The 27,213-nt window shown below is 47.7% G+C and overlaps 1 protein-coding gene across 1 annotated transcript in view; it reads right to left on the reverse strand.

The window, feature by feature from the left end:
• Positions 1-22,902, reverse strand: part of LOC141157211 (cytochrome P450 2D15-like) — a 550,445-nt gene extending 527,543 nt beyond the window's left edge. Inside the window, exon 1 of the mRNA XM_073644200.1 lies at positions 22,597-22,902. Coding sequence (XP_073500301.1) covers positions 22,597-22,791 — 195 coding nt within the window. The 5' untranslated portion in view covers positions 22,792-22,902. The remainder of the gene's footprint in view (positions 1-22,596) is intronic.
• Between the last annotated feature and the right edge of the window lie 4,311 nt (positions 22,903-27,213).

The raw sequence follows: 27,213 nt of genomic DNA on the forward strand, positions 1-27,213 counted from the left end.
GGCCGCACCCAGCCCCTCAGTTTTCTTTCCTATCCGCCCCCATGAGGGTTGGTCTTGGGGGCATCTGCTGACAATCACCTTCAGGGGCAGCCCCCCCACGTTGATGGACATCTCCATTGCTGCATTCATGGCTGGTGGGGGCGGACTCCTTCTTTGGCGCCTCTCTGGGACCTGGCCCACGATGGGAGGTGGCTTCCTGCTGTCCTTTGGTGCGCACGTAATGGCGTCCGCTCTGCCAGGGCGGGAAAAACGGATGAAGATGGCGGGAAACGGTCCAAAATGGCGTCTGATGGCGGGAATCGGCTCCGGATGGCGGGAAACGACTCCGGACAGCGGGAAACTTCTGGAAATGGCGGGAGACTTCTTTTTAAGGTACATGTGCAGTTTTCTTCAGGCACGCAATACCCGCTTGTGGCGGGTTGGTAATGATCCTGCCGACTACGCCAAAGTTGACGCGCCCCCTGGGCCTGTGCTGCTGCTGCTGTGCAGGGGAATACCCGGAGCCGGATCGCTGAGATGCTGGGGGTTGTAGTCTCCGTGTGGCGGTGACCCGGTCCGTGCCCAGGGTGGTCAAACCAGTGGCAGTCTATTTGTATTGTAATAAGTGTCCGACTACGCCACCCGTGGATTGCGGTCAGTGGGGACCGCCGCTGCGCTGCAGACCGCTGAGGCTGATGTTGTTTGCGCAGCTGAGTATGGGATGACTCCCCACGGGAGGAGTATTGCCTCAGGGCAGCTAATGTGGATGATGGTGGTAGTGATGGTGTGAGTGTCCCAGTACTGATGGTGCTGGTGCGGCGATGAAACAGAGACTTGTAATTGCAGTTTCCAAAGCTTTACTCACGGTTGTTATTCAGGTCAATGCTGCAGGCGATGACTGCCCAAGCCGTGCTGCGTCCACCAGGTGAGGGACTCGGTCAACTCCCAGGCAATTCCAGAGTGTGGTTCAGAGCTCCCCTCTCTTCCTTTCTACTGGCCGTCCCCACTAGTGACCCACCTTTGTCCAGCTTCCTCGGGCCTTCTGTTGGCGAAACCTCTCCCGGTTTCCCTGACCCTATACGGTATGCCTTTCTGGTGGATGTAGTGAGGGGTCGCACCAAGATGTGGTAACAACCTCCGGTCTTTGGCTGAGGAATCTGTTGCCTCCACCAACTTGGGTTCCGGTACCCTGCTCTGCCAACCCTTCACCCAGTATCTCCTCTGGGCATATGGGGTTCCTTCTGCCTACGTGTCTCTGGGCCTTTCTCTGTGTTCTTTGCTTCCTTTCTTCTCTGTTCCAGTTCCTTTCTTACTTTCCTTTCTGTTCCTCCTCCTCTCTCTCTCTGCTGCTTCTGGCCTCCACTCCAGGCCTGCCTCTGGAGCTGGGCCCAGACTGAGCCACAGCTCCCTGTCAGCCCTCTCTGGCTGAGCTCCTCTCCTCTTCTCCTCCTGCCTGAACTGAACACTGATCTAAGATGGTGCCCACCTTATATACCTCCCTCTATGTGTGAGCCCAGGTGACTAGCAACCAATGGGCTCCTATCTATGCCCAGAAACCCACCCCTATCTGCTCCTACACCACTGGGTGTACTTTCCCCTCCCCACTCCAGCCAGGAACAGAAGCTGTCGTGCCTGCACTCTGTCTAGTGGGAGCACCGTTGGTCTGTTCCTCGGAAATGGGGTGTGTGTGGTGCATGCAGCTTACTGAGTCCTGGTCCACACTCCATCCTTACCCGGGAGTGGAATATCACACCTCTGGTTTGAGGTGCAATACCCCTGTAGCAGCCGAGCCCTCGGGGTGCTACAACATGATATGGGTGTTTGTTGTGCTCACTCAGCAGGTACAGTTTCCTCTTGCCCAAGGTCTCAGCCTCGGCGTGCACCATCACCATCATGTCGACTTCCCCGTCCCTTGCCACGCGCCTTTACCTTTTTAAATGGAGTGTAATATTTGGCACGATCCAAAAAAATGTGATGATTAATACAGCAGTAATATGGGATCAAGTGAGATGATGGAAAAGTTTCTCTGTTTACACAATACAGCGATGTGAATAAAATAAAAAAAAATCTGCCTGTATTCTGCTAACAAGCAAATGGAGCAGTAAAATGGAGTACTGTATTGCTTTTTAAGCAAATAATCAGGATTAAGAGCAAAAAAAAAAATAATAGCCATGATATGTAGGGCTATGGATTAATGTTGAGCGAGCACTAAAATGCTCGGGTGCACGAAGCTCGGGCCGAGCTTACCGTGATACTCGGGTGCTCGACCCGAACAACGAGCCCAATGTTAGTCTATGGGAGACCCGAGCATTTTTGCGGCGGCACCCCCGGCAGTCTGTAGAAAGCCTAAAAAGTGCCCAAAACGATAGTGACAGTGTTCAAATGACATGGGGACAGCATGGGGATCGCCCCAGGAAGCATTTCTGACCCCCAGGTCACTGCTGTCAACAACGTGGTCAGAGGTATTAAGCCACTTTTACGGGCTCACAATAAACATTCAAAAACGAAACAAACGGTTTTCCTGTGAAATATTATTATTATTATTAAATATTTACATAGCGCCATTAGGTTCCATGGCGCTTTACAAGTGTAGGGGCAGACAGGGACACGAACATGAAACATCAAACGAGGCGCACTGGTACAGTAGGGCAGGGGGTCCTGTCCACGAAGGCTCATATGTTAAGGAACTTCCTTTCCAAGACTTGTGCATAAGGTAAAATAAATAACCAAAAGCATAAATACTCCTCCACACCTTGGGCTATGTTCACAAGTAGCATTTTTTATGCGTTTTTGCACTTTTGTATTGCTTTCAACCGTGACAAATGCATTCACAGGGAAATGTCATTTTAACATTTTACAACCTTATCTGGCCATGTGCTGTGTGACACATGCATACAGTGCTGAAAAGACATGGGAACAGCATGGGGAAGACCCCTGGAAGCATCTCTGACACCCAGGTCACTGCCTAAAAGTGTGCCCATCAGAAGTGATCCTTTCCGCATCAGAAGATGCAGACTTGCAACTATCCCCATGCAAGTTCTTGTCCCAGGGCAGTGTTCAAATGTACCTCCCCCATTCCTTGCAATGCAAGCACAAGTATGCAGCCTGCCACCCACCCACCCCCAGGCTGCAATACCATACTGCTTGCTTGCTTGCACTTGAAATTGGACCTTTTAGGCATGTGGAGGCGGAATCTGGCCACCACGTCATGGCTGCGTCGGCGGCCTGGTATCCATACTCAGTCCCCAGCCGCCCGGCGGCCGGGTGCCCACACACGGTCCCCACGGCCCCTATTTGAAGGACAGCCTAAACAAAATCACGTGGACAGGGATGGTCCATCTGACTGACGCCTTCACACTGGTTTAATATTGTGGAAGCCGGGACACACTTGGACACTGGGATGCAACACGTCCTCCAGACATAGAGGATTGCGGGTCCTGGGTCAATCAGGCTTCAACACAAAGTTCAGAAGGTAGACAGCAGCAGTGGTCGGCCTTCTACACAACGAGTAAATTAGTCCTGATCATGAGGCCATCCATCTCCTTAGCTTTCTGTTCGTTGGAATGCAAGCGCATGTATGTAGTAGCGGCTAGGCCTGAGGTGGTCAGCGTTTTGGCGCACATCCTACCTCCTCCGAGGATTGCTGGATGTTTTCCTGCTACTATCCCAGTTCTATGACTCCCGTTAAAACAAAGCTTCAGGTGATGAATGATGGATGAGGTGGTGGCAAAGTAGAAAGAGCAGGAGGAACAGGGACCATTCACATCAATATCAGGCCAGTCAACCACACATGTCTTGTAGGATATGTTTCTGTACCAAAAGAAGAGGTTCGGCTACACAGTTTTGGGGCATACAGTGAGTGCAATGCCTACCAAAAATTTTGAGGCACTCCAATGCCCCTTGGAAGTAACATGGAGGTCAGAGGGCCTTAACTAAACCGTTTTTTCCATTTATAGCAACTGGGTCTCCTGTACACTGTTGGCCTAAGCAGTGAATGGAATGCTTTCCAAAAAATATGAGGAACTGCAATGCCCCTTGAAACAGATGTGGATTACAGCATACTAAAAACCTTCTACCCATTATTGGGGAGTGGGTCTCCCTTAGTTTTCGCCTATGCATTGAAAAGCAAAAGCTGACTAAAATTAGGAGGAAATGCAATGCCCGTTGGAAGAGTCGTGGAGGTTAGAGTTAATTAAAAACAACATTTCAATGCCCCTTGGAAGAGACGTGGAGGTCACAGTAGCTTAACAAGATGGTTTTTATGCCCCTTGGAAGAGCTGTGGAGTTTAGAGTGGTTTAACAAGACGGTTTTAATGCCCCTTGGAAGAGACATGGAGGTCACAGTAGCTTAACAAGACGATTTTAATGCCCCTTGGAAGAGACATGGAGGTCACAGTAGCTTAACAAGATGGTTTTAATGCCGCTTGGAAGTGCTGTGGAGTTCAGAATGGTTTAACAAGACGGTTTTCATGCCCCTTGGAAGAGCTGTGGAGTTCAGAGTGGTTTAACAAGACGGTTTTAATGCCCCTTGGAAGAGACGTGGAGGTCACAGTAGCTTAACAAGATGGTTTTAATGCCCCTTGGAAGAGCTGTGGAGTTCAGAGTGGTTTAACAAGACAGTTTTAATGCCCCTTGGAAGAGATGTGGAGGTCACAGTAGCTTAACAAGACGGTTTTAATGCCCCTTGGAAGAGATGTGGAGGTCACAGTAGGTTAACAAGACGGTTTTCATGCCTCTTGGAAGAGCTGTGGAGTTAAGAGTGGTTTAACAAGACGGTTTTAATGCCCCTTGGAAGAGACATGTAGGTCACAGTAGCTTAGCAAGACAGTTTTAATGCCCCTTGGAAGAGTGGTGGAGGTCGCAGTGGAATAAAAAGACAATATCAATGCCCCTTGGAAGAGTGGTGGAGGTCACAGTAGCTTAACAAGATGGTTTTAATGCCCCTTGGAAGAGCTGTGGAGTTCAGAGTGGTTTAACAAGACGGTTTTAATGCCCCTTGGAAGAGACGTGGAGGTCACAGTAGCTTAACAAGACGGTTTTAATGCCCCTTGGAAGAGACGTGGAGGTCACAGTAGCTTAACAAGACGGTTTTCATGCCCCTTGGAAGAGCTGTGGAGTTCAGAGTGGTTTAACAAGACAGTTTTAATGCCCCTTGGAAGAGACATGGAGGTCACAGTAGCTTAACAAGACGGTTTTAATGCCCCTTGGAAGAGCTGTGGAGTTCAGAGTGGTTTAACAAGACGGTTTTCATGCCCCTTACAAGAGCCATGCAGTACAGCATATTAAAAACATTATTCCCATTGTTGGGGAGTGGGTCTCCCATAGTCTTTGCCTATGCCTTCCAAGCAAAAGCTGCCAAAAATTAGGACGGAGGAACTTGCAATGCTGGCACACAAGAGCCATGCAGTACAGCATATTAAAAACATTATTCCCATTATTGGGGAGTGGGTCTCCCATAGTCTTTGCCTATGCCTTCCAAGCAAAATCTGCCAAAAATTAGGATGGAGGAACTTGCAATGCTGGCAAACAAGAGCCATGCAGTACAGCATATTAAAAACATTATTCCCATTATTGGGGAGTGGGTCTCCCATAGTCTTTGCCTAAGCCTTCCAAGCAAAAGCTGCAAAAAATTAGGACGGAGGAACTTGCAATGCTGGCAAACAAGAGCCATGCAGTACAGCATATTAAAAACATTATTCCCATTATTGGGGAGTGGGTCCCCCATAGTCTTTGCCTATGCCTTCCAAGCAAAAGCTGCCAAAAATTAGGACAGAGGAACTTGCAATGCTGGCAAACAAGAGCCATGCAGTACAGCATATTAAAAACATTATTCCCATTATTGTGGAGTGGGTCTCCCATAGTCTTTGCCTATGCCTTCCAAGCAAAAGCTGCCAAAAATTAGGACGGAGGAACTTGCACTGCTGGCAAACAAGAGCCATGCAGTACAGCATATTAAAAACATTATTCCCGTTATTGTGGAGTGGGTCTCCCATAGTATTTGTCTATGCCTTCCAAGCAAAAGCTGCCAAAAATTAGGAAGGAGGAACTTGCAATGCTGGCAACACGGACCACGGTCACCCTGGTGGTATAGTGGTGGTGGAGGCTGAGGATAAGGAGAAGAGCAAAATACAGCCGAAATGAGGAAGTATATACCCATGTGTGGGTGTGAAGCGCTGCTTGGGAATACACCTCCAGAAATAACACAGTGGATTTGACTTTATGTTACTCTGCTGTCATTTGGTGGTGATGAGAAGTCTGGCCCAATCCAGCCCTTGTTCATTTTGATAAGGGTCAGCTTGTCAGTATTGTCAGTTGACAGGCGAGGGCACTTATCAGTTATAATTCCCCCAGGGGCACTAAAAACACGCTCCGATAACACGCTAGCGGCAGGCCAGGCCATGACCTCCAAGGCGTACAGAGCGAGTTCACTCCAAGTGTCCAGCTTGGATACCCAATAATTAAAAGGCACAGAGGAATCACGGAGGACACTGGTACGGTCAGCAAGGTACTCCCTCACCATCTTTTGAAACTTTCCACTCCTTGTGATAGTACCCCATGCCTCATAGGTATGTAAGCTGGGCGGGTCTCAGAAAACTGTCCCAGAACATTGACAGTGTTCCCCTGCCTCTGCTGGATTGGAGTTGCGTCTCTCTCGCCTGTACGCCTTGGTTGGGCAACGAACTGTGACCTCTGCCGCTAGAGTGTTCAGATGGGAATTTTTTTAACAGTTCTGCAACAAGGGCCTTCTGGTACTACCCCATTTTTGTAGACCTCTCCACCTCAGGAATGAGAGAGTGAAAGTTCTCCTTGTAGCGGGGGTCTACAAGTGTCACCAACCAGTAATGACTGTCACCCAACATTTTGACAATGCGAGGGTCACGGTTAAGGCAGCGTAACATAAAGTCAGCCATGCATGTCAAACTGGTAACGGGCAAGACTTCCATGTCCTCACCAAGATGACTACTGACCATGCTCTCCTCCTCCTCCTCCTCCCCCCTGTCTTCAGGCCACCAACGCTGAACCGACGGTATGACAGTTGTACAAGTACTACCGTCAACAGCGCATGATACCAGCTCCTGTTCTTCCTCCTCCTCCTCCTCCTCCTCTCCTTCATTGTCCCCCTCATTGGGAAGAGATGAGGCTGGGCTGTGTGTAATCGCCTGTTACGGCTTCTTGATCCATCTCATCATACTCTGGCTGCAATGCCTACTCTTTAATTCTCTGCAGAGAGCGTTGCAAAAGACAGACAAGTGGGACGCTGCCGATAATGATGGCGTCACTCACCATCTTGGTGGACTCCTCAAAGTTTGTCAGGATGGTACATATGTCAGACATCCAGGTCCACTCCTGAGGTCTTATGTGTGGAGTCTGACCTGAATATCGATGGCCTTGTTGCAGCTGGTACTCCACAACTGCTCTCTTCTGCTCACAAATCCTTTGCAACATGTGGAGGGTAGAGTTCCAACGTGTGGGGACATCACACACCAGTCGGTGTGCCGGAAGCTGCAAATGCTGCTGCCACACAGCAAGGGCGGCGGAAGCTGTAGCCGACTTCCGAAAATGAGCTGACAAGCGGCGTACTTTGACGAGCACATCTGGCAAATCGGGGTACGATTTAAGAAACCGTTGAACCACGAGGTTAAGCACATGAGCCAGGCATGGTACGTGTGTGATCTTGCCTCGCCTCAGAGCCGCCACCAGGTTACGACCATTGTCACACACGACCATGCCTGGATGTAGGTTCAGCGGTCTCAGCCACAGATCTGCCTGCTCTTTCACAGCTGTCCACAACTCACAAGCAGTGTGAGGTTTATCACCTAAGCTTATGAGCTTCAGCACAGCCTGTTGCCGCTTGGCTGAGGCAGTACTGCATTGCTTACAGCTTGTAACTGATGTGGTGATATCTGAGATGGAGGCTGAACATGAGGAGGAGGAGGATGATGATGCGCAGGAGCTGTACACTGTGAGGGCAACTCTGACTGACATAGGGCCCGCAATCCTTGGTGTGGGGAGGATGTGTTCCGTCCCAAGGTCCGACTGGGTCCCGGCTTCCACTATGTTTTCCCAGTGTGCCGTCAGGGAGATATACCATCCCTGGCCACAAGCACTTGTCCACGTGTCCGTTGTCAGGAGGACTCTCCCAGTAACTGCGTTGTTGAGGGCACGGCAGATGTTTTGGGACACGTGCTTGTGTAGTGTGGGGATGGCACACCGGGCAAAATAGTGTCGGCTGGGGACCGAGTACCTAGGGACGGCCACCGCCATAAGGTTGCGGAAGGATTCCGTCTCCACCAGCCTAAAAGGCAGCATTTCCAACGCAAGCAGTCGTGAAATGTGCGAATTTAGGACCGTGGCCTGTGGGGCATTGGCTGCGAATTTGTGCTTTCGTTCAAAGGTCTGGGATATGGACAATTGAATGCTGCGGTGGGGCGTGGACGTGGACGTTGATGCTGTTTCTTGAGAAACTGCCATAACAAGTTAAGACTGAGAGGAAGGGGCATCTTTGCATGCAGTATGGACAGGGGATAGCCTTGCACGCACAACAGGGGATTCTCTTACACGCACAACAGCAGAAGAAGCAGTGGTGACACCCGCTGACACTGGTCTTGGACCCTGGGGTTCGCCCCACAAAGTCAGGTGCTTTGCTGCCATGTGCCTGATCATGCTGGTGGTGGTCAAGCTGGTAGTTTTGTCAACCCTGCTGATGCTGGCATGGCAGGTGGTACAAATGGCCTTTTTGGGGTTATCAGCAGAGTCTTTAAAAAAATTCCAGACTCTGGAAGACCTACCGGTTGTACTGGCAACGTCCCTGGATAATACAGAGATTTTAACCGTGGAACTGCAAAACCACAGTTCTAGTTATGTGGCCTACACCAGAATCTTTTAAACACATATATTTGTGTCTGAACAGTCAGAGAGGCACTATTACTGTTTTTTTTTTATGGAAAAAAGGCCAAAAACTGGATAATAGAGAGATTTGAACCGTGGAACTGCAAAACCACAGTTATAGTTATGTGGCCTACACCAGAATCTTTTAAACAGATATATTGGTGTCTGAACGGTTACAGACACACTAAATTTTTTTTTTGGGGGGGGGGATACCAAAAGGTTAATAAGATGCGTTTTTGTACAGTCTGACTGAGGGAAAAAAAAATACAGGATTTAGATGAAAAAAAAAGGATTTTTCCTGGCCCCTGAGACTGGGGGATAAGTGTAGCAATTTGACCAGCAGGAGCACACAGGACTGTAATGCACTGTTTGTTGGTATAACCACTGTGTCTCCTATACAGCCTGCCTGCCTGATATCTAGGATGGATATTAGTCCTGAGAAGGACTGTTTGTTTGATTTGGTAGGCTTTAGAGACCCTACACTATCTATTTCGCACTATATATTTCTCCCTAACTCAGCAGCACTGACCCTACACTGTCTGATCCCGGGCGACTGTATCCAAGATGGCGGCGCCCGGTTTTAAATACTCGAGGTGACGCTGTGCGGCCAGCCAATCACTGTAATGCCAACAAACAACATGGCTGCGGCATTACAGTGACTGGCTGGCCATCCCTGCATGTTCATTGGCTCAGTAAAGAGCGCCAAACATGCAGGGCGGAAACCCGAGCTCCTGCCCGAGCAACCCGGATATGCTCGGTGCTCGCCGAACATCCCTAGAAGCGAGATGCTCGGGCGAGTACCGAGCAGTGTCGAGCATGCTCGCTCAACACTACTATGGATATCTGCAGCAGCAGACAGAACGTGCAGTGGATCACATTGTGCTGTATATGACGCGCCCCCTGGGGCAGTGGGGTACTCGGTAGCCGTGCCGGTCCTTTTTGGGGTAGTCACTGTGGCAGTGACCTGGTCCGTGGCCCAGGGCGGTCAAATAAAGAAAAGTCAATTGGGGAATAAAGTGTTTGGGAATAAGTTTGTGACGCCACCCGTGGTTATTTGGCTATAGGTGGCCGCCGCTGCTGTTCAGAAACACTGGGGCTGTTGGTGACGCAGCAGAGATGGTTCAGCTCTCCACGGGTAGAGCAAAGCCCCAGGGCAGTATAAAGGACTTGATGAGGTAGATGTTGCTGATGTAATGCAAGGCAGGTGGCGCAGCAGTAAAATCAAGGACACAGTGGGGTGCAGTCTTCAAGTATTTACTCACAGTTGTCAAGATGCTCCAGGTTACATTTGCAGGATTATAACCGCCCACATCGTCCTGTGTCCTCCAGGGCAGTGATCCATCCAACTCTCAGATAACTTATGTGCACTTGAATGGGACCCCTTCCTTGTGTACCTTTCCAGGTCATCTCTCTGCGCTGGCTCTCACCCTCCTGCCCCGCGCCTCAGACACAGTGTCCCGAGCCAGTGGCTGTGGGCCTTGTTGAGCGACGTCCGGTCTGTCCCCTTTGTCCTAAATGGCCACCTTTTCAGCGAATGTGTGTGGATTATGGCTACGGAACATGAACATACCGCAACCTCCGGTTTGCTAGCTGAGCCTTGCAGTCCTCCACTAGTCTGGAGCCGGTACCCTACTGCGGCCTTGATCCCTCCACAGTCATCGTGAACTCGGGTGCACGGGTGGCATCCTGCACTCGCCGTGCCCCTAGGATCCCTTCTATCTCTGGAGCCCCTCTCACTGCACCGGTGTTCTCTCCTCACTCTCCCCCTGGACCCGTTCTACTGGGCCCCTTCGCCGTCAGGACCTTATTCCTCATGGTCCTCTGAACAACCAACTGAACTCCTTCTCCAAGGACTGGAACCAGGAATGGACCCTTCTAGATGTTTCTACCCTTCCTTTTATACTCTCCCTTCAGTGCTCCCCTAAACTACTTCCTCCACCCACCTCCTCTACTTAGTTTCACCCTCCCGACAGGGACCAGGCCTGTGCTCTCCCTTAAGAGCTATCTGGACCTTCCCTAATGAATTGGTGTAGTGTTGGATGTGAGTGGTTGGGTCCCGGATAGTGCTCCCTCCTTACCTGAGAGTGGTATACCACACCTCTGGATGAGATGCAGTACCTCTGTGGCAACTGGACCCGCAGGGGCGCCACATCCCCCCCCCTGTTAAACACAGCACATCCATGGGCTGGAACAGAGTAAAACAAAAATTTAAGACATGCAAGATTTTAAAATACTTTTCCGGATAAAACAGTAAGTAGACAACTTTTCTTCCCTTTATGGGAGGCACTTTTTCTTAAAAGTTGCATACACTGCTCAAAAAATAAAGGGAACACTCAAATAACACATCCTAGATCTGAATGAATGAAATATTCTCATTGAATACTTTGTTCTGTACAAAGTTGAATGTGCTGACAACAAAATCACAAAAAAATCATCAATGGAAATCAAATTTATTAACCAATGGAGGCCTGGATTTCGAGTCACCCCCAAAATTAAAGTGGATAAATACACTACAGGCTGATTCAACTTTGATGCAATGTCCTTAAAACATGTCAAAATGAGGCTCAGAATTGTGTGTGGCCTCCACGTGCCTGTATGACCTCAATACAATGCCTGGGCATGCTCCTGATGAGGTTGCGGATGATCTCCTGTAGGATCTCCTCCCAGACCTGGACTAAAGCATCCGCCAACTCCTGGACAGTCTGTGGTGCAACGTGACATTGGTGGATGGAGCAAAACATGATGTCCCAGATGTGCTCAATCGGATTCAGGTCTGGGGAATGGACGGGCCAGTCCATATCTTCAATGCCTTCATCTTGCAGGAACTGTTGACACGCTCTAGCTACATGAGGTCTGGCATTGTCCTGCATTAGGAGGAACCCAGGGCCAACCGCACCAGCATATGGTCTCACAAGGGGTCTGAGGATCTCATCTCGGTACCTAATGGTAGTCAGGCTACCTCTGGCGAGCACATGGAGGGCTGTGCGGCCCTCCAAAGAAATGCCACCCCACACCATTACTGACTCACTGCCAAACCGGTCATGCTGAAGGATGTTGCAGGCAGCAGATCGCTCTCCACGGCATCTTCAGACTCTGTCACGTCTGTCACATATGCTCAGTGTGAACCTGCTTTCATCTGTGAAGAGCACAGGGCGCCAGTGGCGACTTCGCCAATCCTGGTGTTCTGTGTCAAATGGCAAGCATTCTGCACTGTGTGGGGCTGTGAGCACAACCCCCATCTGTGGACGTCGGGCCCTCATACCACCCTCATGGAGTCGGTTTCTAACCGTTTGTGCAGACACATGCACATTTGTGGCCTGCTAGAGGTCATTTTGCAGGGCTCTGGCAGTGCTTCTCCTGTTCCTCCTTGCACAAAGGCAGAGGTAGCGGTCCTGGTGCTGAGTTGTTGCCCTCCTACGGCCCCCTCCACGTCTCCTGGTGTACTGGCCTGTCTCCTGGTAGCACCTCCAGCCTCTGGACACTACGCTGACAGACACAGCAAACCTTCTTGCACAGCTCGCATTGATGTGCCATCCTGGATGAGCTGCACTACCTGAGCAACTGCTGTGGGTTGTAGAGTCCGTATCATGCTACCACGAGTGTGAAAGCACAACCAACATTCAAAAGTGACCAAAACATCAGCCAGAAAGAATTGGTACTGAGATGTGGTCTGTGGTCCCCACCCGCAGAACCACTACTTTATTGAGTGTGTCTTGATAATTGCCAATAATTTCCATCTATTGTCTATTCCATTTGCACAACAGCATGTGAAATTGATTGTCAATCGGTGTTGCTTCCTAAGTGGACAGTTTGATTTCACAGAAGTTTTATTTACTTGGAGTTATATTCTGTTGTTTAAGTGTTCCCTTTATTTTTTGAGTAGTGTATAACTACTGGGTATATAAATCAATATAAGATCACTTTAAATAACATTTTATCAAACATAAAACATTTTAGCACTTTTTCAAGTAAGTTTAGCAGACTGTAGTGAGATCCTTATCAGGGTGTCCATCTCACTGGTGTAAGTGCAATGTGGAGGGACCCGTCCACAAAAAAACCCCAACGTAGGCCCTGTGCGTGGCTGCAGGGCATAGCTGATCCACTCGTTGGACCAGATGTTCGGCCACGCCAAACGGGTTTTTGTTCAGTGGTCGATAAAACCAACGAGAAGCACCTTAAGAAGTGCTAACTTTTTACATAAAAGTTTTTGGGTTAATCACCGTTCTTAACTGCAGTGTCTCTTTTTCTTAAACCGGGTACACACAAAACACACACAACTTTTCTTTAAACACACAAGGATTATACCATTACCCTTCCGGGTAACTATGTACATTTTTCTAATTTTTCACTCAGTTCAGTGGTGATGCTCCCTCCGGGGAAACATTTGTTTACCACTGGATGGCCCTGCCGGGTTATCAGCTTCTGAGGGCAGGGGTACGTCCTCCTCCACTCTATGAACATGTAGGGCGTGCCACCCCCGTTCTCCATGGTGACGGGTGTAGGTGACCCTGTCTCCAGGATACAGATCCTGTCCCGGGTGTCCCAGCTGTAGGTGGGACTCCACATCGCGCTGGTTTACGAAGAGGTCCGTGGCTACTTGAGGCTCACTGATGAAGCCCCAACCTCCTTGAAGGTCAAATTTGACCACTGTTCCCTCGGCAAGAGAACTCGGTTTGGTGGGATGGGCTTTGCGGGCCCGGGTCTTAGCCTGCTTGTTACGGGCCTCCATCGCCTCCCACCGCACTCGATGTTCCCGCCGCTCCGCCTCCAGTTTTAGGAGTTCTCACCGGCCATACTCCTCCCTCCGTAGGGCCTCTATTTGGGTCTCCCTCGGGAATCCCATGAGATCACCTTCCGGGTTGTCTCACCTATACTCCTCTCCTCCTTCGCAGGCAACCTGGGGTGCGGGCGTGGGCATTAAAGGGGCTCTTGGCTGGTCCTCGACCCGTGCGGACCAGTCCCACGTTGCATGCCCGTACACCCAGCCGGGTGTAGGGGCTGATGGTTCTTCCAAAGGACCTAGGAGGGTGTCGGTGTCGTCGGGGCAGGAGCACTATTATTACCTGTGCTCACTGTGGTTCCGGTATTATGCGTCTCCTCCCAGATCTGGACAGGCCCCTCCGGGGCTGGGGTGCTGGTGGTAGGACCGGGCGTTGGCCGCTGCCGGGTTAGTTTCTCCAGCAGCTCGTCCTTCCACTGCGCGACGGAGGCCTTCTGGGCTTCTTACATCCGCCGGCCCAGCTCCTGTACCTCGCTACGCAGGAACCCCATATCCTCCAGGGGTATTTTACACAGGACCCCCTTCAGATTAAGGGGGAAATCTTCTGGCTGCAGGCCACGGGCGGGAGTCTGATCATCACCTCCTTCCATGGCGCCTGCCGGGTGTATTCTGACCCCTCCGCCTGTGGCCCCGCCCTGTCTCCAAGGTTTTCCTTCTCCTCTTCCCTTTCGGGGGCGGTTCCACTCCAGCTTGCTGTCGGCCACACCAGAAGCGGCGCCCCGAGACTGATGGACAAGTCTACGTATATGGCCGCAGATGCAAGGGGGCGGGCTTCGTTTTTGGCGCCATTGCGGAACCCGGCCCATGATGGGAGGTTTCATTTCGTCCCTTAGCACACACATGGTGGTGCCCGTTCTTCTGGGGTGGGCGATGCTGCACGGTAACAAACAGTCTATAGGCGCACTGGACCAGTTGTAACTGGTCGGTTCATCCTGTTCATGATGCCAAAATTGACGTGCCCCTTGGGGCCGTTGGGTTCTTGGTAGCCGGGCTGGTCCTTTTCTATTGGGGGAGTCATGGTGGCAGTAACCCAGTACGTGGCCCAGGGTGATCAAATAAAGAAAAGTCAACTGGGGAATAAAGTGTTTGGGGACAAAGTTTGTGATGCCACCCGTGGTATGCGGCTATATGTGGCCGCCGCTGCTATTCAGATTCACCTGGGCTGTTGGTGACCTAGCAAAGATGGTTCAGCTCTCCACGGGCAGAGAGTTTATATGTTAAACTCGGCCGGTGGTGGCAGAGAGTATTAATAATTGGGCTATCGTGAAGCTGACAGTGACCGTACGGAGGGTGTTAAACACGGATTCCAGTCTGTGGAACCCAGGGTGTTGCGCAATACGCTCACTGGTCGCTTACCGATACCTACGTAGAGAGTAGTCTGGATCGCGTGCTCGCGACTCTGGACGAAATACGGACAGCGTGACGGCACGGTGAGATATTGCGTGATCTCCCCGGTGTCGTCCTGACTGTGTGTGGGTGGAATCCCTGACAGATTGGTGGCAGCGGTGGGATACTGTGTGATCCTGCCGGTGTCATTCCTGACAAATTGGTGGCAGCGGTGGGATATTACAGAACATCAGTGGCTGGATTGAGCAATCATTCCTGTCACTGAAAACTTGCACGGTTCTTGCGAGAATTCTGTGCAGAGTTTTAAGAAATCAGACTCAGTGTTTTAATATTTTTTTTATCTGGGACATTACTATATGTGTAGCAGTTGCATCCCCTCCCTTCTCTTGTTTTTCTATCCTATCTTTTATTTGGCAATAATGGCTACACGTGGAGAGCCCTGGTATCACCAGCAGACGAAGACCACTATCACTGCCCTCTGTGAGCTGAGGCAGATTGACCCCAAGGGCAAAAACAAGGCCTAAATGATTGCTGAACTGTTGCAAGGTGATGCAGAGCCTGTCCGACAGCAGAGCACTGATGATGGGGCGGCCAGCCATGGCCCGGATGGCGCTGCTGCAGGGGTCCCACCTGTGATTGCCAGCCATACCCGCAGCCAGGGTAGTGTGGACCCCCACCTGCAGATGGCCTTGGAGCAGCTCGCCGCAGACGATCATGACGGACGACTGCAGCTGATCCTGAAATTCCAGGAGCGAGAGGCTGAGAGAGCAGAGCGACAAGCACAAGCTGGCCGACAACGCCAGCTGGAGCTAGCCCGGATTCAGAAGGAGTCATCCTCCACGCAGACCCGTGAGTCCAACAGTGCCAGCAGCTTTAAACCCCGTCCTTAGCACTTCCCTGTGATGGAAAAGGATGGGGACTTGGACACATTCCTGCGAGGCTTTAAAAAGGCCTGCAGGCAGTATCAGCTGCCCACGGACCAGTGGGCAGCGTACTTAACTCCAGGGCTCTGAGGAAAAGCCTTGGAGGTGTTCGCTACCCTCCCTCGAGAACAAGATGGAGACTATGAGGCCATCAAGCAGGCCCTGATAAAAAAGTACCAGCTGACTCTGGAGGTTTACCGGAAAAAGTTCAGAGCCCTCCAACGTGGACCACATGACACCTACAGTGATGTGGTAGACGGGCTCAGAACCAACTTTGAGCAGTGGATTCGAGGACTGTCGGTCACCACCTTCGAGGACCTGAAGGATCTGATGGTGAAGGACCAGTTTTTTCATCTTTGCTCAGTGGAAGTGAGGCAGTTTGTGCTTGACCGGGAGCCGAAGGAAGCAGCCAAAGCAGCCCAGATTGCGGATACCTTTGAGGCCAACCACACCCCAGAGGTGCGGAAATCAGCCGCCGCTAGCTGGCAAGGGGGTAAGCTGACGACCACCCCCAGTGTTGCAGCCAGCCGGCCCTCAGCGGGTCCTGCCCCATCTTCCAGCACCTGGACTGCATTTGACTCCCGTAAGTGTTATACTTGTGACCAAACAGGTCACATCAGCCTTGTCTGCCCGGAGAGGCAGAAGATGAACCCCACACTTGAGGCCCCAGGGCCTACTGCAGCCATTCTTTTTGTGGGTGGGGCGGTTGGTCGGGCCCGGGAGAACTTACAACCCATTACCGTGGGAAACACAGTTACTGTCGGCCTTAAGGACACTGGCGCAGAATGCACCCTGATCCGCCCTGAGTTTGTGTTACCAGAGGAACTCATTCCTGGGAAGACTCTGACTGTCACCGGGTTTGGGGGTGTCCGCTGTCCCATACCAATGGCCCGAGTTTTCCTGGACTGGGGTGCGGGGAGGGGGTTAAGGGAAGTGGGGGTGTCAGAGAATCTCCCCACTAATGTGCTATTGGGAACTGATCTGGGACGGTTGGTTGCCCGATACATTCCTGACAACCCTTCCAGATCTGATATGTCATGTAATGCCACTGTCAAAAATGTGAATGTGATGTCTAATAAAAGTGTGTGTTGTGGCAAAGGGGAACTCAGCCGCCTCACCCCGTGGGTTGATGCTGCTGAGGATACCCTAAAGCGAGCCAGTATAAGTGCTAGGGGCAAGGGGAGCAGGCACGGACACCAGGAAGCAGGTCGTCTCGTGCAGGTGACCAGTGTCACACCAGATGGTGACATGGTCGGTGGTAGCTGACCCATGACTAGCATGGCTCCAGAGGTGATGTGGAAGGATAGGGAGAAATACGGGGATCATAGGGAAAGTGGTCCCGTGCCGACGACCAGTGTCACGACGGACTGTGACATGGCCGGTCATAGCTCCCCCCTAGAGAGCACAGCTCTCAAGGTAAAAGAGATGGCAGGTAAAAGGTAGGCCCCACAGCCAGGCAAGGTGACAGGAAAGTGTGTCCCACTGTCTGTCAGGAGTATGGGAGGAAGGTACCCATAGCCTGTCAGAGGTGTGGGGAAAATATATCCCTAACCGGTCAGGGTGATCGGAAAGCTGGACCCTCAGATTGGTGGGCAAATGGATCTGCGGCTTGTCGGATCAGCAGGAAGGGTGGACCAGGAGGTGGGCTCAAGGGCGATCTGTAAATCACCCCTTATGCCACATCAAAGAGGGGAGGATGTCAGGAATATTATAAAATATTAATGTCAGGGAGAGATTAACAGAATATTAGCCCTTCTCCCATGCCCTCTGCTGTAGTGTTTGTCGAGAGATGACAATCATACAGTGTCTAATGCAAATTATCACCACTTGTCAGCACTGAGCTGTCCCATTTTCCTCAGCACAAAAGCCCCAATTAACACACACCTGGTAAATAGTTTATGCAAACGAGGCCAGCCAAGGAGTGTTATAACTTCGCTAGGAAGCAAGCATCGTGTCTCTGAAAGATGCAGGAGGTAATTAAAACGCAGGCTTGCACTAATTTGCGTGTAACTGTTGAAGCTGCTTCCTGGGCCTCAAAGGGAAATTTCTAGACGCACTGACTCCGATATGAAATATGAAATCTTGTGAGTTCCAGACGCCCAACAGTAACGGGACCCATATGTGTAGTGACCAAATCAGCCCAGGAATGTATAGGTAGTTTTCCAGGGCTGTAACCAAAATCAGTGAGCTGTAGAGCAAAGGCACCAGAATAGCAGACTGCAGTTATGTAAAGTGTGATATCAAAATAAAGATAAAATCATAAGGGAAAAAATGGCGTAGTTTGCGAGCTTCTGCGATCAACGAGTTATCGCAGAAGTTAGCGTTTCTAATAAAAATGTACAGGCTGGAGACCGGTCCACATGATGTCACCACCACGGGCGTATGGCCAGATCTCCCCTTAGGTATAAGAGAACCCATGGAGAATACAAGAGCACTCATTGCCAGGGGAGAATAAGAATTATAAGCAACGGGTCCTGTTCCATAACAGCATATTCCAACCGGAGAGCCCCTCCTCTACCTATGAAAATTAGTTATGGTGAGTCCCAAGAATAATTAAAATCCTCAATTTATTGAAAAAAGATTAAAAGATCATACAAGTTGGGGATACATCTCAACGCGTTTCTGGCAAAAGCCCTTATTCACTGAGATACAAATTCCTTATGATACATGGTATAAAAACAAATAGTGACCAACCGTTGATCAATAAACACATATGTTAGCAATCAATCACATTTGAGAATAATCAGCATAATCACAAGGCTAAATCACAAGAAAGCCAGAGAGAGAAAAAAAAAAAAAACCCTAGACATTCAATTCTCTGAGATTTAATATAAATAAAGAGTATCATTCCTATAGTTCATGCCATTGGGGTATTTTGTATCCAGTTTGATAATCCAAAATAGCTCTCTTAGGAGGAGTTTTTTCCTCCAATCCCCTCCTCTAATAGGAATATCCACTTTTTCTAGCCCATAAAATGAAAAATTATTTAATTCCCCTTTATGTCTCTCTACAAAATGTTTGCAAGCTCCTGTATAGGATGCATTTTTATTTTTGATGTTGGTAACATGTTCTGCCATCCTTTTCTTTAATTTACGTATCGTGCAGCCAATGTATTTTAATTTACATTCTTTGCAAAATATGCAATACACAACATAATTAGTATTGCAATTAATAAATCTTTTTATATCATTGGCTGCATCAATTTTTTGAGTTTGCAATGTATATTGGCACATCGTACATTTGGAACGTGCACATTTAAAAAAACCTTTACAACTAAGCCAGATTTTTTTATCACTTTTTTTGTGGCATGTATAGACTTGGGGAAAGAGTAGCACTTATCGATCTCCCTTTTCTCGGCACACATACTAATCCATTTTCCAGGATTTTGTTTAAGTCTTGGTCTTGAAATAATATAGGGACATATCTGTTTACAATATTTTTTATTTCCTGAAATTGGCAGCTATATGGGGTACTGAAGATGTTTTTTTTATCCATATTATTTGATTTTTTTATTATTAATTTCTGGCTGTTATTAATACCATAATCTCTGTTATTTAAATGAGTATTTTTCGCAAGAACTTTTTTTAACGCTGAATCAATATGTTTTTTCTTATACGCCCTTTCCATTAATCTAGCTGTCGCTACCTTTGCTTGTTCATTAAATAGTGTGATATCAGAGCTATTTCTGTAGATTCTATTTACTTCCCCATAGGGGATTGAGTTCACAGTATGGGCGGGGTGGCAGCTGTCTGCTCTAAGTGTAGAGTTCCCACTGGCAGGTTTTCTATAGTTGCGATATTTAACCCTTTGTTGTTTTACATCCCCCATGAGATACAAATCCAAAAAACTAATTTTTTCCTGTGGTTCAGTATAAGTGAATTTTAAATTTACATCATTGGCGTTGATATAAGATAAGAAGTATGGGATATTTTCCACTTCTCCTACCCATATTAACAAAACATCGTCCAAATATCTAACATATAGTTCAATGTCATTTTTGAAAGGATTTTTGTCTGTAAAAATAATGCTTTCTTCCCACCATGATACAAAAAGTATGGCTAAGGATGGGGAGAAACATGAGCCCATTGGGCAACCTTTGATTTGGAAATAATATTCTTCATTGAACATAAAAAAATTATGCTCAAGAAGGTATTCAATGCTCCGGATAATCATTTCTTTTGTTTCATCCGTATAGCCACTGTATTTTTGTAAATGGTGGGACACAGCAGTTAATGCTAAATTATGTGGAATAGATGAGAACAGATTTACCACATCACATGACAAAAATTTAGATTTTTCAGACCATTTTACATTTTTCACATAATCAATCACTGATGACGTGTCTTTTAGAAAACCCGGTGTTCTCCACCTATATTTAATCGTCTCCACGATTGTATAGAGTAAGTTGTCTTCTTTTTACCCTGTTTATTTTATGCAACTGCCTATGTATTTTAATGTCTCCCTGTAACATCCTTGTATATATTTTTCCTAAACACTGCCTCCCTTTTGGACTAAATATAAAATTTAATAGTTCTGTTTCTTTTGTCCTGTAATTGTTCCCTTCCCCGAAGCCATATACGCTACCAAAACGCAGGCGTCCGGCCAGGCCTGTATTATATGTTAAACTCGGCCGGTGGTGGCAGAGAGTAATAGTAATTGGGCTATCGTGAAGCTGACAGTGACCGTACGGAGGGCGTTAAACACGGATTCCAGTCTGTGGAACCCAGGGAGTTGCGCCATACGCTCACTGGTCGCTTACCGATACCTACGTAGAGAGTAGTCTGGATCGCGTGCTCGCGACTCCGGACGAAATATGGACAGCGTGACAGCACGGTGAGATATTGCGTGATGTCCCCGGTGTCGTCCTGACTTTGTGTGGGTGGAATCCCTGACAGATTGGTGGCAGCGGTGAGATACTGTGTGATCCTGCCAGTGTCGTTCCTGACACCCTGCAATGTGATTTTCTGAGATTTTTTTACTTGAAGCTGGAGGAGGTTGGACAGAATATTATAATTATCATTTCACAGTTCATAATAATTCCTGATATCTGTATTCTAAACACTAGACATATTACACTTACAATCTTTGGAACCCAAAATATATCATAATGTGTTCATAGTAAGGTTGGGGCTACACCGTGACTTTGCCTGTGACACAAGTCGCGCTACCAAACATTGCTATGTATAGCTGCTATATCGCAGCGCATTTCAAATGAACAGGGTTACATTTGGCTCCTGGGGTATTACAAACATGACAAGTAAATTGCAAAATTCCAACAGGGTAAGATTTTTTTCAACCTGCTTGTTTAAGTTACACTGGAGGTAACAATACAACCCATTCACTTGTAATACTCTTATGTAGCAGCTACACATAACAATTTTCGGTAGTGCTATCTGTGTCATGGCCACAGTAGCCGTGTAAGCCCTATCCTTAAAGAAGTTGTCCACTACTTTTTAAGAGTCCCCAGATGTATTAACCAAGTGAATATAAGACTTATTGTGGGGGGGTCACGTGATGCCTGTGAGCGGTCAGTGATAGCGCCGCTCACAGGCAAGATGGACACAGCAAGGTATTTGCAAAATGTCTTATAATCACTGGATTAATACATCGGGGGACTCTTAAAAAGTAGTGGACAACTCCTTTAAGCTGGCTTTGATTTTTGTAAGAAAAAAAATCTGTTTGGCAGTCCTGATCTCCGTGGAGGACACTAGGAACTGTTAGATGGGGTAGTCTGCAGTTAGTTATTTCAGGACAGATGTGTCCACGTAGAATTTTATTGAGGATTGCAATTTTTCATGATAGACATTCAATCCATTATTTCAACATCTTAGCAAAACCCAATGGAGGCTCAACTGTTAGGGTATGTAGATGAAGGACGCAATAATTTGTTTTCACCTACTGTGAATATGATCGCACACAGCTGATTGAGTTTTTTTTACCCAGTGAACTTCCAAATAGGGTTCCAGGATCAACATATGAGTAAAAGCTCGTTATCACTTGCGAAATATGAAATATTGGATTGCATGCAGTCCAATGTTAATCAATGAATCTGTGCTCACATGCGGTTCTTTTCAGCTCCGATCGAGATCAGAATGAAAGAAAAACGCAGCATGCAGCGATTACATGCCAGATTCGGATCGCAAGCACACATATAAGTCTATGGGTGCATGTGAAACATCACACTGCACCTGGATATCACCCGAGTGCAATGCGATTCCCTCCGACACGGCAACAGAGGAGAGGGAGCTCCTCCGCAGCTGTGCTGAGATTCTCTCATGCAAGTGGATCGGAGCACTGACACTCGGCTCACGTTCGCAGCAGAGCAGGAGCCGAATGTCAATAGCATATCGCATTCAAAGCTCTCACAGTGGATGCAATATGTTAGTGCGACCCCGGCTTAAGTAAGATGCTAAGTACAGGCACTCCAGGCTTAGCTGATCATCCTTCAGCATATCCAATTTCCCACATTATAGAAAAAACACCCCATTCACTTAATTAAAAGTTCAATGATAACATATACAATGTAATTTGGCAGACATATATAAATCTAATTTGATCTGCTGAGTCTGCAGTGACAGTACTAAGAATTTCATTTACATTTGTATTTTAGTCTTTTTTTGCCTTTTTTTTACATGTCTGTCCAGTTATAGCACATACAGTACTATGCTCATAATGTACCTGATTAAATGTTACTGCAGGATTGCCGTAGTCTACCTGCAGAATGTTACCAAGAAATGGAAGACCTCTAGGACCCGGAGGAAAGTGTGATCCATTCTTCCTGCTTTTCACAAAGTCCAAGAGAAAAAGGCAAACAATGAATGTAACCCCCAATAAAAATACATTAGAAAATAAAAAGGAGATAAACTCCGCCATCTCCTCTCTGTGCTACGTCCACTTGATCTTACTACTACTTTCTCACAGATCTTGCTGCACAGGTGTATAAATCACTTCTCCATATGGAATTGAATTAGAAGTTTATAAAAACTGTATTAAGCAATAATCAGCTTTTTTTGGACACACCCATAATACATCAACGTTTTTAAAGGGCTTGAGGGTTTTTACTTGGGGTTTCGGGGGAAGGGAAGGAACATTCTATGGCAAGTTGTAATGTTGAAATGTTGGCATTCATGCTTTAGGAATGTTCTTAACTCCCAAAATTACATTAAGGACATACCACACGCCCAAAATATGTCCTCTCAGCTGCAGCACTACACAGTACAAGCACTAACAAGCCCTATGCATGCAGACCATCTACTAATCTCTGCAGGTAAAAGATTGGACTTGTCATTAGAGATGAGCGTTGTTCTACTCGAACTGTTCGACAATCTCAAATTCGAGCTGTTTTGGGCGGTGTTCGAGCCGTTCGGCGAACACGAACAATTTGAGAAAAATTCGGCTGTTCGAGGTTATGTTCGATAACTGTTCGTGCACCAAAATCATAACTGGATTTTTTCTCAGTAATGATGAAAATTAATGTTAATACGCAGTTTGAGTGTACAGCGGAGTGGGGGAAGGGGCAGGGGATGGATCTCTGCAGGAACAATGAAGATCTCCATTTTTTTTTTCTCTTTCCCGCATTTACAGTGGGGAGGTGCAATCTGTCAGCCTATCAGCAGCGCACACACGGAGCGAAGTGCTTTTTTTCACACAAGCAAGGGCATGTGTCATTGGCAGTGTATGTCACATGTCCTTGCCCTATAAGACCAAGCCATTTTCCCCGTCGCCACCATTATCTCACTGCTGCAGCTGCGTGTTAGACGGCACCGCTGTTGCTGTGTGCGCTATACCTTGTTAATTTCAAGCCAATTTTCGCACAAATCTACAGATAGCTTGGGAGTAGGGAATAGTTGTGATTGCAGTCCTTTTAAGGACTAGGTTACAGCATTTCCTACGACTTTTATCAGGCAGGTCTGTGCTCTTAAATAGATAGATTGTGGGAGTAAAGGCTAATTGTAATTGGAGTCCTTTTCAGGACTAGGTTACATCAGTTCCTATCAGTTTTTGCCAGGCAGGTCTGTGCCAGTGCTGTGCAAGTTTTTTTCACAGCATTTGGCTGAATCTAGCAAAGCTAATCCTTTTTGGCCTATTGCAGAGTGTGTTAGTCAGTGGAGTAGCCTATCTGTGTTGCAAGATATACCACCTGTGTATAGAATACCAATTTTTTTACTGCACCTAGTGAAGTAAAATCTTTTGGGCATAGCATCATTCTATTAGTCCATCTATACTGACCTCAATCAGGTTGCAAATTGAATATAATTTTTTTCTGCATCTAGCTCTGAAAAAATATTGGGCTTCTAGCTATGTGTGGGACTTGTTGTATTAGTCCATCTATACTGACCTCCATCAGGTTGCAAAGTGCATATATTTTATTCTTCATCTACCTCTGAAAAAATATTGGGCTTCTAGCTGTGTGTGGGACTTGTTGTATTAGTCCATCTATACAGACCTCCATCAGGTTGCAAACTGAATATATTTTTTTCTGCATCTACCTCTGAAAAAATATTGGGCTTCTAGCTGTGTGTGGTACTTGTTGTATTAGTCCATCTATACTGACCTCCATCAGGTTGCAAACTGAATATATTTTTTTCTGCATCTACCTCTGAAAAAATATTGGGCTTCTAGCTGTGTGTGGGACTTGTTCTATTAATCCATCTATACAGACCTCCATCAGGTTGCAAACTAAATATATTTTTTTCTGCATCTACCTCTGAAAAAATATTGGGCTTCTAGCTGTGTGTGGGACTTGTTCTATTAATCCATCTATACAGACCTCCATCAGGTTGCAAACTGAATATATTTTTTTCAGCATCTACCTCTGAAAAAATATTGGGCTTCTAGCTGTGTGTGGGACTTGTTGTATTATTCCATCTATACTGACCTCCATCAGGTTGCAAACTGAATATATTTTTTTCTGCATCTACCTCTGAAAAAATATTGGGCTTCTAGCTGTGTGTGGGACTTGTTCTATTAATCCACCTATACAGACCTCCATCAGGTTGCAAACTGAATATATTTTTTTCTGCATCTACCTCTGAAAAAATATTGGGCTTCTAGCTGTGTGTGGGACTTGTTGTATTAGTCCATCTATACTGACCTCCATCAGGTTGCAAACTGAATATATTTTTTTCTGCATCTACCTCTGAAAAAATATTGGGCTTCTAGCTGTGTGTGGGACTTGTTCTATTAATCCATCTATACAGACCTCCATCAGGTTGCAAACTGAATATATTTTTTTCTGCATCTAGCTCTGAAAAAATATTTGGCCTTCTAGCAGTGTGTGGGACTTTCTCTATTAGTCCATCTATACTGACCTCCATCAGGTTGCAAATTGAATATAATTTTTTTCTGCATCTAACCCAGCCAATAGTTTTGGCCTAATACCACAGTTTGGCCACTCAGCTCTGCTCGGTTCCCTTCCATTGTTTTTTTGTGCAAACAACTCCAGAGTTGTTAATTAGTTAACCACCAAAATGAGTGGAAAAAGGCCTGCTGCTGGTGGAAAGGGGAATAGGCGTGTTGGGAAGGGGAAAAAAGGTTGTGTCCGTGGGGTAGGTGTTAAAGCAACAGTAACATCTGCAGAAGAAAGACCATCTTCCAGCCAAACTAAAATGTCTCCTTCTTTTAGCGGACAATGTGATAAGATCCCTTTCTTACGGCCACGCCAATCGCTACAAATTCCAGATGAGGCACAAAAACAGCAGGTGCTTCAACGGATATCAAGTGCTCCTTTAAGTGGGCTCTCCTCCACATCAACTTCAACATCACAAATACTCCAGTCCTCAAAGGTGTCACCCCAATCGCACTTGCTTCCTCACAGCTCCCAAATCTCCAGCTGCCCGTCTGAGTATGAGGTAGAACAGATGGTTGAGTCTGCAGAGCTGTTTACTCATACTATAGCCTGGGAATCAGAGGTCGACTCCAGCGCTTCTGTGAATCCAGACGAGGAAATGATCTGCACTGATGCCCAGAATCTTTATGAGTCGGATCCAGGACCAGACGCAGAAGGTTCTGACCATAATGTAGACCCTCATTCCCAAACTGTAACTCCTGTTGGTGGAGACAATGAGGAAGACGATGATAAGACTGAAATACCTGATTGGAGCGACAACTTTAGTTTTTTGTCAGGGCAGGAACAGGTTGGCTCTGAGGACGACGGGTGTGATAACGCACAGGGTGATGATGATGAGGTTGGAGATCCCACTTACTGTCAACCCACAGTCAGCCAAGAGATGAGGTCAGCAGAGGAGGTGGAGGAAGATGCTAGTGACGACGAGGTCAGGTTGCGCCTTCCTGGACAGAGACGTAGTACTGGAAGCACGTCAACAACTGCATCCTCAAACACAACTCTGCCTCTCACCACAAGTCGTGGTGGCTCTTCAGGTCGCATGGGTGCTAAGCCTTGCATAGCCTGGGCATTTTTTCAGATCGATAAAGATGACCCAACTCGTGTTATCTGTAACATTTGTCAGCAAAAGCTAAGTAGAGGCCAAAAAATACATAGTTTGAGTACTTCATGCATGAACCGGCACATGGACATGAAGCATAAGTTGCAGTGGGAAGCTCAGTGTGCTACAATGCGGCCTAGCCGGCCGGGCCAACCACCGTCTGCCATATCTTGTGCATCCGCGGCCTCTTCATCCTCTGTGACTGGGGGGACAGCAGTCACACCTGTTTTGGGGCGCAGACCTGCCACCTCTTTACCCGCAACAGCCAGCGTGATTGGCAGGTCATCATTTTCTTTGGAGGTGGTAACACCAGCTGGTGTTGAGCGCTGTCCGACATCGATAGCACCACCTTTGGATCAAGGCAACCTAACATGTCCGCCTGCATCTTCCTCACAGACCGGCAGTTTGCCGGGGACACCCTTATCAACCCCGTCTAAGCACAATAGCCAGCCCTCGGTCCCTCAGATGTGGACAAGTAAAAGACCATTTCCTCCTAGCCATGAGAAAGCTAAGAGGTTGAATTTCACCATCTGCAAGTTCTTGGCTACAGAAATGCTGCCTTTCCGCCTGGTGGACACAGAGGATTTTCGAGACCTTATGTCCGTCGCAGTGCCCCAGTACCAGATGCCCAGTCGGCACTACTTCTCAAAGAAAGGTGTGCCTGCGCTCCACCAGCATGTCGCACACAACATCACCGCTTCTTTGAGAAACTCTGTGTGTGACAGGGTGCATTTCACCACAGACACTTGGACGAGTAGGCATGGACAGGGGCGTTACATGTCGCTGACTGGGCACTGGGTAACTATGGTGACAGCAGGACAAGGGGCTGCTGTCCAAGTCTTGCCGTCCC

This window comes from Phyllobates terribilis, unplaced genomic scaffold (assembly GCF_046119375.1).
Source record: "Phyllobates terribilis strain yellow unplaced genomic scaffold, ASM4611937v1 Scaffold_8__6_contigs__length_399053987, whole genome shotgun sequence".
NCBI lineage: Eukaryota > Metazoa > Chordata > Amphibia > Anura > Dendrobatidae > Phyllobates > Phyllobates terribilis.